The 12,606-nt window shown below is 40.5% G+C and overlaps 1 protein-coding gene across 6 annotated transcripts in view; it reads left to right on the top strand.

Moving 5' to 3' along the window:
* The window catches only part of NAV3 (neuron navigator 3), a 605,012-nt gene that overhangs the window by 550,074 nt on the left and 42,332 nt on the right, over nucleotides 1-12,606 (top strand). For all 6 annotated transcript variants that reach the window (XM_048499147.1, XM_048499145.1, XM_048499146.1 and 3 more), the window contains 4 exons: nucleotides 3,947-4,135; nucleotides 6,997-7,049; nucleotides 11,259-11,282; nucleotides 11,801-11,878. In XM_048499147.1, the coding sequence (XP_048355104.1) occupies nucleotides 3,947-4,135; nucleotides 6,997-7,049; nucleotides 11,259-11,282; nucleotides 11,801-11,878 (344 nt within the window). The remainder of the gene's footprint in view (nucleotides 1-3,946; nucleotides 4,136-6,996; nucleotides 7,050-11,258; nucleotides 11,283-11,800; nucleotides 11,879-12,606) is intronic.

Below are 12,606 nucleotides of genomic sequence, written 5' to 3'. Positions count from 1 at the left end.
TCACCCACCTGAAGCTGTCCCTTTAACAGTTCCTTTCTTCCTTCTCCATCTAGCTTAATTAATTGCTTCTCTCATTCAATTAACCTGTTCCCTCTTGGCACTCACAAATAAGTTTAAATTATTAGCTGTTGTTCTACTGGGGTAGAGAAGTTAAGTAATTTTGTTGCAATTTATGATTATTTGCAATCATAATATTTTTTAAAAATATTTAAAATGTCTCTAACTTGCTACAAAGTGAGTCAGCACTTAAGCCAAAGGAACAAGAGGTGATAATTAACAATTTGTGCATGAGTGCAGCAAGAAAATTAGACAACTGGGAGAGAACAGAAAGTAATTGCATAGAAGACAAAGAAACAAAGTGATAAATGTTGAGGGAAAGTGGTATTTTGGTTGAATTGCAATTTATTTGAAGTAGACATGTACTAGGGTGGCCAACACTACGTTGGAAAATTCGTGGAGACTTGGGGATGGAGCGTAGGGGCAGAGTTTGGGGAGGAAGGAACCTCAGCATGATCTAATCACATATAGTCCACCCTCCAAAGCAGCCATTTTCTATGTGGGAATTGATCTCTGTAGGCAAGAGATAAGTTGTAATTCTGGGATATTACCAGGAAACCCTACATGGAGGTGGGTACCCATAGGATTTCAGTTCTGTGTGGACTTCAGTATATAACTCTGTTCACAGCAGAATGTGAAAAATACATAAAGAATTAGAGTGGTCATTCTAAATCAAATTGATTCATTTTCTGGCCATGTATTATGAACATTAATACATTTATAGAGACAACTAAACATGTAGCAAATACCATTGTATTCAGAGGGATTTGCTCCCTAGCAAGAGTGCATAACAGAACTGGTTCCATGTTTCGAGTGCTTTTAGTAAGATAGCAACCAGCACATTCCATTCACCATACAGCTTGGACATAGATGGGGTACATATTGGAATAGGGGCAGATAGACATAGCCACTAAAGCTTCTTATTCAGTCTTCTGGACAATCGAGCATCTGCTTGCCTTTGACTGTCTGCCAGGGGGAATAAGACAGGAATCAGTGCTGTGCACACAGGCCTAGGGCCCTTTCCGCACTGGCCAATTAAACTTGAATAAGCCCGGTAAAAAACCCAGGGTGGTGGTGGGGAACTTTGCATGGATCCCTATCCTAAAATGGATCCGCTCCGCATTCCCCCACCCCCCAGGGTTTTCCAAGAATTGTGTTACCTGCGATTCTTTTGTTTTAACACGGTGACAGCCACAGCCAAGCAAACAGTCATGGCTATGAGCTGTGATAAAACAGAAAATTGCACATAATGTGATTCTCGAAAACCCCTTCCCCGGCTCCCATCTGCAGAGCCATCAGGGGAAACAGGCCGTATCATGGCCCAGGGGGTTGGTCCTGCCTGGCTGCCTGCGAAGCTGTGCTTTGCAGGCAGGGGGGAAAAGGCAGGCAGGGGAGTGGGGGAAGTGCCTTTGTGCGAAGGCGTGTGCCCTGGCCAACATGCTGGCTGCCTACGGGACAGCAAGCCATGCGAAGGTGCCGGGATGAGGGTGGGTTCATATAACCCACCTTTTCCCTGCTCTTATTGGCCCATGCAGAAAGGACCTAGGTCTTCCAGAAGCACCCCCATTGTCACCCAGAGAAAGATGGCAGTCACTGCTATCAGGGGTGTTATCTACAGAAAAAAGCGCTTAGGGCAAGCATTGAAATCTCACCCCTACAGGGGCATATCTACAGAAAATAGTGTTTATGGCAAGCACTGACAGCCCACAGGCTGAGGTTGCCTTTACAGTGGAGGCTTTCAAAAGCCAGGGGGCTGCCAAGCCTCCTTCATGGGCTTGGTTATGCTGGCTGGGCCCCTCACCCCTGCAGAGAGGACCATTCATGCTCTGTTTGGCACAAGTCCACTGCTCCCATCCCATGCAAGCTGGCCTGACCTCTGCTGTCCTCATGGAAGGGGGAGGGCCACCTGGGTCATCGTGCAGAACTTTCTGAGCTTTCTCTCTGGAGACACTCTGGTACCCCGCTCCTATAGTCTGATCTTCCTAGCAGGTTCTCAGCACTTCCCCTCCAGCATTCCTCTGCATCATTCTGCTGAGCCCATCTTCCCAGGTCTTTTGCTGGTGTCCATGCTGACAGGTTGGTCACCCTGAGGGGGCAGAGGGACAATTTCAAAGTACACACTTAAAATGCACTCAAGCAACATGATCCCACAGCATATAGGCCTTCAATAGAGAGACAGTTCCCATGGTGCCTCATCAGATTTCAGATGGGGGGGGGGGGGCTGAGGCCAGCTTGGCCAGTCCCTCTGCTTCCAACAACCCTTCCAAAGAGCAATGCTATGTGTAGCACTCCTTTGGTGGGCGGGTGGTGTCACAGGTAAGCAGGCAGGGATAGTGTCCCTCTTCAAGTGGTGCCCAGGCCATGTGCCCTGGCTGCTCCACCTTAGATAAGCCTCTGACTGCTGCATCTTTCAGGTGGGTCCTCTTAAGATCATGTGATATCAGCAACTATCCAGCAGTTCCAGTACCTGATGCCAGCCCTGGGAGTTAGGATTTCCACTGTAGTCTCATGCCTGAATCTAAAGCCAGTCTGACAAGCTATGTTGGACTTTGCCACTAAGAAAAGGGATGATCTGTTAAATTAAAACTACATTTAAAACCAGAAGACTAATTTAAAATTTAACAGAAGATCATTTAACCAAGTTAAGTGCTAACTCTTCATACATCCTTAACTTAGGCATAACTATACTAAAACATAGTGAGGGTTTTATCAGTATCTTAAATTAAATTAACTAATTAAATTAATTCAGTACCTTAAATTAACTTTATATTACAACATTCTCTCACCATAATATTATTTTATCAAAAATACAATGAAGATGTTACTAATCCTTACTGAAGAAATCTAGTTCTGGGTAGTGCCTGTTTGGTGAGCACTCATAAGCCTGATTATATTGATTTAGTGATACAACGTGGTCACCAGAGAGTAGCCTGTGGTCATTTTTATAGTAGCAGGAAATTCCATGAATTATGATACGTGTCTGTTTTAATTTTAAATATATAAACACATCTGCAATTCTATGTTATTGCATGTTCATATCCTCAAATTGTTTCTCAGAAGCAAATCTTATTTATTTCAATGTATGTCATTTTAGGCAAGGATTACTAAGATGGTAACCTTGAACCTAGTTACTGTGCCATTGACTTCTAACAATCATAACACAGATGTTTCTCACTTCCAGTATCTTTCAAAACTCTTTTTTCCTTTGATAAAAAGGAATCCATGTGAGTTCATGGCTCAGTTTTCTCCACTGTGATGACCTGACCAAGTTTGCTATTTCAACAGATTTCTGCCTTGTTTCTTTCTCTGTAAGCCATTTTCCTGTGGAATTAAGTGACTGTCAGAAAAATGCTCTTGCAGATATTTTTATTTTAGGCACATAAGTAACACTGCGGAAGACATCTCAGTCTACCTCATCAGTTCAAAATATTTGACACATCAGTCTTCCAAGTCCTCTGCAGTCTTCCTTCAAAGATTTTTGAAAGCCAAAATGGGAGAGAGTTATTATTTTTACTTCAGTTGGTATGAGAGTATATGCATAAAAATATAGCAGTAAGGAAGAAAGATGCATGGGTAGGTGTGTGTAAGCTTGGCTGAAGCATTTGCATATGGGAGTCTAAATTATAAAGCAGAATATCACCAAAATGTCATTGTAATATTGGAATAATTAAGCATCTTTTGGGCATGATCTACAGTTAATAAAGAGCTATGATTCAAGCTGCCTGGGTAATAAGATCACAAAAATAAAGAAAACATAAACATGATTTTCCCAAAATGTGTCTCTCAATCAAAAAATTAAATGCCTGCTTGTTATTCTACTACAGTATGTATTTTAATAGAGTGAAGCAAAAGACAGCAGGTTTCAAATATTATGTTTTATATTTTGCAGTGAGTCCAACCAATTTATCTCAATTTAAACTTCCTGGGCCCGCTATGATGAGGTCAAATAGCATTCCTGCTCAAGATTCTTCTTTCGATCTCTATGATGATTCCCAGATGTGTGGTAGTGCCACATCCTTAGAAGACAGACCACGTGCAATTAGTCATTCTGGTTCCTTTAGAGATAGCATGGAAGAAGGTAAGTGGGAGTTAGAATGGGTTTAACAGATTTTATATATTGCCTTTCTCTCCGATATGGGCCCAAAGCTGCTGTATTGGATTGCAGAGTATTATAATGAAAAGATTTGAGTTCAAAACCCTGCTCAGTTGTAATCCTCACATGCTGGAGATAAAATGGAGAATATAATCCCTATATAATTGAGAGTCATAGATGATGCTATGGGAGTCAAATGAGATAGACCAGGGGTAGGGAACCTGCGGCTCTCCAGATGTTCAGGAACTACAATTCCCATCAGCCTCTGTCAGCATGGCCAATTGGCCATGCTGGTAGGGACTGATAGGGAATGCTTCAGTTCCCCTAATTTGGCTTACGTTCTGAATAGGCTTTAATAATCATAAATAGAACTGGGATCGAAATGAGTTAAACTGAAGATTTAGGTACAAAATTATTTTTAAACTAGATGTCTGACCACCATGTGTCAATTTTTTCACAAAATGTTTTTTTCACAATTTTTTTTCACAAAATGGTTATTCCAGAGGAAAGGAAAGGAAATGGCTTCCCATTTCTTTGGAAGCATATAATGGGTTTTGCTTGCCATTCCGTAAGCTCAGCTTTCTTTAAAATGAAGGTAGCAGGATTATGGTGTAATTTAATAAATCAATTTAATTGCTACAATAACATGAATATAATAATAATATATCTATAGCAGGGGTAGGGAACCTGCAGCTCTCCAGATGTTCAGGAACTACAATTCCCATCAGCCCCTACCAGCATGGCCAATTGGCCATGCTGACCCAGGCACTGGGGGTGTACGGTTCCTAATTGTCTAAACCGCCTGATCTAGTCTAGGCCCCAGGGGGTGGTGTGGTGTGGGGGGCTGTCTCCATACATAAATACCTGTGTTCTATTCCCCAAGCAAACTAAATTCAGGTGCCTTGCACGTGGCCAGAACAGAGTGTAAGACCCACAGACAAATAAGTAACAGTTCAAAAAAGGTTTAGTAGTACTCCCATGAAGACTAACTAAATAAAGAATACTTAGATGTTAGAGCAGGGTGGAGATGGTTTGAAAAGAACTTTTGACACGCGCCCAACTTTTTCTTAACTGCTTCTAAGGAAGTCTGTGCTTCTTGCTTCTTCTGAGTTCTCCCGGTGTTCTCTAGCTGGACTTTATTTCCTTGCAATTCTGTTGGAATTTGCTAATTCTGAGTTCTACAGATCTCTAACACCTTAAACATCTGAGATATTGCTGTCTCCAGCCTTCCCCAGACACCTGAACTAAAACACACTGTAAAACAGGAACTGCTAACTAATAAGAATGCTATAGTGCTCTTGCCTATAGAGGGCTTCTTAAGGAGACAGGATGGGGGGTCTAACTGGGTTTCTTTCCACAGAATACTGTACATAAAGCAACTAAACCCATTCTAAATATAGGGTGCAACTGAGGCTTAAATAAAGAAAATAGTGAGGGTATCTCTAGGAACATGACAACCTGAATGGTTTCTTTTTTCATTAAGATCCAACAGTTGTTTTACCTACAGTAATACAGTGGAGACTGCCCTTCGCAGCTGTTTATGTTTCTGCCAGGGATGATGGTCCAGACCACCCTGGCTATTCTGTTACTGTCGCTCTCCCAGGCTTTCACTTTCATCAGCCTGTCAAGGATTCTGGCTACTTGCCTCGCTAAGCTCTCCCACATTGCCTGGCTTCACACACAAGTTTTCTTAACTGTTTTTCTATCTAGGTCTGGCAACAGTCCAAGCTGAATCATGCCTATATTCTAGCACTCACAGTAGTCCCAGCTGATTATAGCATTTAATGTTTCAAGTGGAGCTGGCTTTGGCCAGTCATCCTCAGCTAGGGTTATTAAAGTTGCAATAGTATGGGAATAATGTAGAGCTGGTATGATGAACAGCAGGGTACGATGAAGCTGTACTGAAATAAGGGATGATTCTCAGATAAAACATTTTTTCCTTGACAGACTTGCTGGAAAAGCAACAAACCTATTATAGTTTTCCAGAATAGTGGTATGGATATTTGGACATAAATAAGGGAGAATTAGATTCATATCCCTGCTGTACTATGAATCTTACTGGGTGGTCTCTGGAAGTCACTGTCATTCTCATAGGAATGTTGCTAGAGTGTATTTCTACTTAAGATTGTACTGTGAATGACTTTAAACTATTCACAGTCTTTCACCCTAGCCTACCTTGCAGGCACTAAGTTCACTGTCCCTAGGTCCTTGGGATTAGAGATTAAAACATAATAAGTAAATTGATAATATGCTTGGAAATATAGATAGATAGATAGATAGATAGATAGATAGATAGATAGATAGATAGATAGATAGATAGATAGATAGATAGATAGATAGATAGATAGATAGATAGATAGATAGATAGATAGATAGATAGATAGATAGATAGATAGATAGATAGATAGATAGATAGATAGATAGATAGAGATAGAGATAGATATATAGATATATATAGATACACACACACACACACAACTTCTAATAATGGTATAAATTCTGTAAAGCATTGTAGAAGCCTCACATTTGCCAAAAGATGGCATTCAGGTACTGTTTTGCTGCAGAAGCAAGGCATATGGTTGCTGTTTACTCGCAAAAATTCAGTGCACTGTAAAAATCTCTCTAGACAAATATTATTCAGTACAGAAATATCATTTTATGTCATACACAGATAACTGTGGGTTTTCAAAATGCTTTCTATAATCAGTCCTCACTACAGAAGATTGTTCTCATTTGAAAAGAGATGTTCAGTTATTGTGTTTGATAGGGAATTAGGGAGTAACTCACCAGTATACTGTAGTAACTTTATTTGCCCTCTCTCTCCCTCCCTCCCTCCCCCCCCTCAGTACATGGATCTTCATTATCACTCGTTTCCAGCACTTCTTCTCTCTACTCCACTGTAAGTGTTGATTGTATAAGAGATTATGACATGATACTTCTACAGCAAATGGCAGTCTGTTTGCCTTTTCAAAAATAGTCCAGAAAATAGATTAAGGTTGTCAAAAAAATTGCTCCGTGAAAAAATGGCTTCTTGACATTAACATTTACGATGTCTTTTTCAAAATACAATTCACAGTGGTCTACTACAGTTGAATTTAGCTATCTATAAAATCTTTTATGTTTTCCCTTGAAAAGTGAAATGAACAGAACATACTCAAGGAGCAATTCTTACGTGCAATTCAGTGCCGTTGTGCTTTGCAATGTTGCCTCATTTTCTCATCTCCTGCATTGGGACACTTTCAGAGCTAGTAGAAGTAATTGGCCACTTGGTGGATTGCTTTTTTATTTTTTGCACTGTTGATAGAGACTTGCTGATGTGTGAGAGATTACTCTCAAATTGAAGCATTATTTTGGAGGCACAACTTGGTTTAAAAATTATCTTTGGGAAACCCAGCAGTGCCAAATGCCTTTTAGAGATTATTAACTTTAGTATGAAATATTAGGCAGATTTGTTCTGCAGAATATAGAAAGGAAGACTGCATTTTATTTTCAAAATATAAAATTCTGGATTTGATTTGCAATGGGATATGTTGTAGTATCAGACAATCAAAAATGTCATTATGCATTTGAAAAATCAAGGTATGACAAAATTCAAAACCTATTAGGCCAGCCAATATTGCATGTTTATTGAATTTTGGGAGTGTGTAATAATATAAACTACATTTTGTGAAAAACCACTTTTCATTGCTGAGGCTGCAGCTTTTCAAGGCACACAAGTCCTATTTGTGCATGTGGAATTAGGTTTTCATTTCTTTGATTGTGTAAGCACATCTATGGCCTTCTAGAAATATGCAGGAACAGCAATTTTGACTCCTGTTGATTATCATCTGACCATGCACTGTCAGTCTCCCCCAATTAAAGTTCCCAATTTTATAAAAAACTCACACAGCCCTTTCACAACAAAGCATGCAAATTAATAACGTATTAGTGTGCTAAGAATGTATGCACATACTTTATTGCAAAATTACTTAGGTCCAGTATTGACAATGTAATGTAATTTGTCACCATTCTTCTTTACCTTACTGGCAGTTGTTTCTGAAGAATTAAGCAATGTTTAAACTATACAAAACTCAAAAAATCAACACATTCTGGAACTGAATTCACATTTATTTCAAACACAACAAAGCTTTCTGAGCAGAGGACCATGGTTATTTGATGGGTATGCCATGGTTTCAGTCATTCAGATTCTGATGTCAACTTCTAGCTCAAACTGGCAGATGGGGAAATATAGTTTTTAAACTACAACAGAGATTCATTGGATTCATGCCACTTGGTTAATATCCAAATCTCAGTGATGTTATATACCAGGGGTAGGGAACCTGCTTGGCTCTCCAGATATTCAGGAACTACAATTCCCATCAGCCTATTCCTACCAGCATGGCCAATTGGCCATGCCTTGACCGGAAACTCCTAATGGGAGCCTCTGAAGGAAACACAAGGAAACATGAGACCTATTCTATTACCCTCTGATAACATAACAATACCATATACTAAAATGTTAACCCGGACCATTCAAGGAATCGCGAAATGCAGTGAGGTGGGATTCAGTTGGGGGTTTGCACCAGTTCAGTGCAAAGCTGGTTGCCTAGGGCAGTGGCAGTGCTTTGTCCTGGGACGACACTGAGCTGGTTGCTCTGGTGCTAAAGTCCTCATACTTTCCAGTCCTAGGGGCAGGTGGGAGGCTTCAGAGCCCTGACAGTGGCTGAACATAGGGTGCTAAAAGCCTCGAACTTTCCTCTCCCAGGGAAGGGAGAGGCGCAGACATGGGAGGAAGAGCAGGTAGGGCAGTCCAGCTTCTCTGAGGCACTAAAAGCCTCATCCTTTCTTCTCCCAGAGGAGAGGTAGCAAGGGGGCTTTTAGAACCCCAGAGGCACTAAAAGTCCCATCCTTCCCTCTCCCAGGGGAGGGGGGGCAAGGGGGCTTTTGGAACCCCGGACCAGCCAGCTTCTCTGAGGTGCTAAAAGCCCAGTCCTGGGAGAGGGTGAGTGAGGGGGCTTTTAGAGCCCCAGAGCAGTCGGGTGCTCTGAGGCACTAAAAGTCCTGTCGCCCCCTGTCCCAGGGGAGCGAGGGGAAGCTTCCAGAGTAGCAGTGGCAAGGCCCTCACTTGCCTGCCCTCCTTCTCACCAAGAAGTTCCTCTGCAGCTTGGGTAGAGGTGGGGGGGGGGGGGGGGGTGGGTTACATGGGGGGGCATGGTGGTGGTGGGGGCGAACCAGTTGTTAAATTATTAGAATCCCACCACTGTCTCAATGTCTTTTAGGCATTCACTGAATCACACACAGAATCAGATAACAACAACTTTTTTGGCAAATAGACCATGTGTTAATGAATTATCTACATCACCATCATACTAAATTATCAAGTGAGAATAGATCTTTAAGAGACTTTTGTACTTGACCCCACACTGTCCCTCTTTCAAACCACTTGACAACACTTCTTGTTCAACTTATGAGACTCTAACTGTGATAATGGAAGCATGAGAGCTATTTAGTTAAGAGCAAGGAAAGCTTTAGATTATAAATCTGTAGAGTGAAGGACATAATTTGCTCAGAATTTCCCTTGCTGGTTCATGTGGACACCTAAGAGCAAAACTCATATAATTGTGCAACTATTAATCAAGAAATGGTACACAAGTGCAAACATCTCATCAAAGAATTGATTTCAGCAACAGGCAAGCTGACCATAAAGAACAAAGTTTCAGTGTTTTTATGACCTTTACCGTTTTATTATCTTATATACTTCTTTCAAATATTTGACTTTATGACCACTTTAGTTGTTCCTGGGTTACCCTTAAAAGTCAACTGATGTGGCAAGATGCCTACTAAAATTGAGATGTATGACTCCATCCCATGTACCATTGCCTTCTCTGTCCCTGATCATAGCACTTGGTTAAGAGATACAGGGGACTTGTTTCTTTTTGCAGCAGTGTTATATTTGACAGCCTGTCACCACTCCCTCTTGTCTTCAATTATGAATTGACAAGTGAAGACCCACAAGGACTCACAGGAGACAGGCAATCCCATTCCCCTCCCACTGGTTTGCCTCCCCATACTGTGTCTATTCCTTTGATCCTGCTACCCTGCTTCAAGTTCATCCCTCCTTCTTTCCTTGATGGTTCCAACTCCCCTTTATTTTAATTTTTTTTTACAAATCCTGATCTCTTTCCTTTCCCTCCTGCCTTTCACTAGCTACCTGTTTCCTTTGAGCTTTCTTCCCAACCCACTACCTTTGCTATCCCTGACTCCAACATGCCTCCTCCATAGCAACTAGGTAACAGCTTCTAATATTTTACAGTGGAACTTTATTTATTCTATGATGTCTACACATTGCAATATTGTGCAGGTATTTCCATAGCTATTAAATATATGGAGTATAGTCCTGTGTGATACTAATCTCTGTAAAATTACTGACTTTATTTGACAACCAACATGATGTAGTGGTTAAGAGTGGCAGACTCCAATCTGGAGAACCGGGTTTGATTCCCCACTCCTCCACATGAGCAGTGGACTCTTATCTGGTGAACTGGATGTTTTCCCCCCACACCTATGAAGCCTGCTGGGTGATCTTGTGCCAGTCACAGTTCTTCAGAATTCTTTCAGACCCACCTAGCTCACAAGGTGTTTGTTGTAGGGAGAGGAAGGGAGGGAGTTTCTAATTCACTTTGAGTCTCCTTACAGGAGAGAAAGAAGGGGTATAACCTAAACTCTTCTCCTCTTGTTTTTTCCCCTTTTTTATTCATTTAATGCAATCAAATTTGACTCTTGACTCTGCACACTGGCTGTGTCTGTGACTCTTTTCTAAGATTCTTTTCTGATTTTGTGCAGAGGGATGGTGTGTGTGTTTTGACAATGATGAATAATCATGGTTCTGTCAGTACTTCTTTAAACAGGGGGAGACATTGCAGGCTAAGCTAGCATATAAAAAGATATACTTGTCAAAAACACGCACAAGGTTTTATTACTTGTGTTTTCTAATTCATTACTACAGTTGTAACTTTAGAAAAAATGTGTTTTTCTGAAATGTAAACTGCTATTTTAATTTTCCTAATCATATACAACTGAATTGTAATGTTTTAAATTAAAACAATGCTTTCTCTTTCCTATTCCCCAGGCTGAAGAAAAAGCACATTCAGAGGTAAAAATTGTAATGTGTAGTATGATTTTATGTAGAACGTGTTACTCTAAAAAGAGCTGTTTCCTCACAATAACTACAAGACATCTTCTTGAGTAATCAGTTAAGATAAATATTCAGCTGCACCCCAGAATATAGTGGCGAAAGCAATGCTGCTGAAAATGATATTGCCCTGGTTCCCCACAAATGAAGATATGACTGCTACATAGGGGCAGCTACTTTTATTTATTTAAATGATTGATCAATGTCACTTGTTACCATTAGTGAATTATTCCAAGAACAAACTATACTGGCCATTAATGCCCCTTGCACCACCCACTCCCATTGTCTCTTACCAGCATCTTTAAAGCCATTGAATAAGCTATTAGAAAAAAATGTTTTGCTGCATATAAATAGTGTGGACAAATATGCTAGCTATTTGTACTGCTATAATTTGCCCAGTTCAATAACTTCATTGTTTAAACATAACTTTATATTGCCATTTTTAAAACGTTAATAGCATATATTGTTTTCCATACAAGCAAATTCATAAACTCCGAAGAGAGCTGGTTGCGTCACAGGAAAAAGTTGCCACCCTTACATCACAGCTTTCAGCAAATGTAAGTCATTTGTTGTTATTAACATATTCTGTGCATTTTAATATGACTTTATAGCCACAGAAGTCTTCTGATGAAAGTTATTACCATGCAAAAATGAAATGTATAATATATTAACCACATGTGTGTGTATAAAGTGCTGTGAAGTCACAGGTGACATGTGGCAACCCCAGCAAGGGGCTTTCTAAGGCAAGTGAGCAGCAGAGGTAGTTTACCATTGCCTTTCTCTGCTGGGTGTTTCTTGGTGGTCTCCCTTCCAAGTACGAAGCCTGCTTAGCTTCCAAGATCTGTAAATGCTGTTGTCCCAACCTGGAAAAGTTCTGTGGAACCACAATGAACCTTCGTAGAGGCAAAGGGATAAATGCTGTCAACAAATGATAGAAGGTGTTCCTGAATAATGTATTGTCCTTACTGTGTGCATATTACAAAATATGACTGGATAGACTAATTGAACTTTAATTGCAGGTGCTGTCAGCCTTTTCCAGCTTATGCTCAGCATAAACAAATTAAACTTTGAAATTGCTTGCCATTCTAGAAAGGACTGTTTTATATGATGGAAGGTATTGGGGTCCTACCAGCTTTTCAAATAGACTTAAAAGACCCTAATGGAGATTGTGGCACCCACATGCAAAGCCAAGCATGCAATGAGCCTTCAGTAAAAATGTGAATTAGACAAGGATGCCCCTGTTCCCTTTTATACTAGTAGAAAATTTGATTGGTTCCAAGTCAAA

The sequence above is a fragment of the Sphaerodactylus townsendi genome, linkage group LG06, assembly GCF_021028975.2.
Source record: "Sphaerodactylus townsendi isolate TG3544 linkage group LG06, MPM_Stown_v2.3, whole genome shotgun sequence".
Classification (NCBI taxonomy): domain Eukaryota; kingdom Metazoa; phylum Chordata; class Lepidosauria; order Squamata; family Sphaerodactylidae; genus Sphaerodactylus; species Sphaerodactylus townsendi.
The sequence above is the reverse complement of the archived record's forward strand: the minus strand, read 5'-3'. Positions and strand labels throughout refer to the sequence as shown.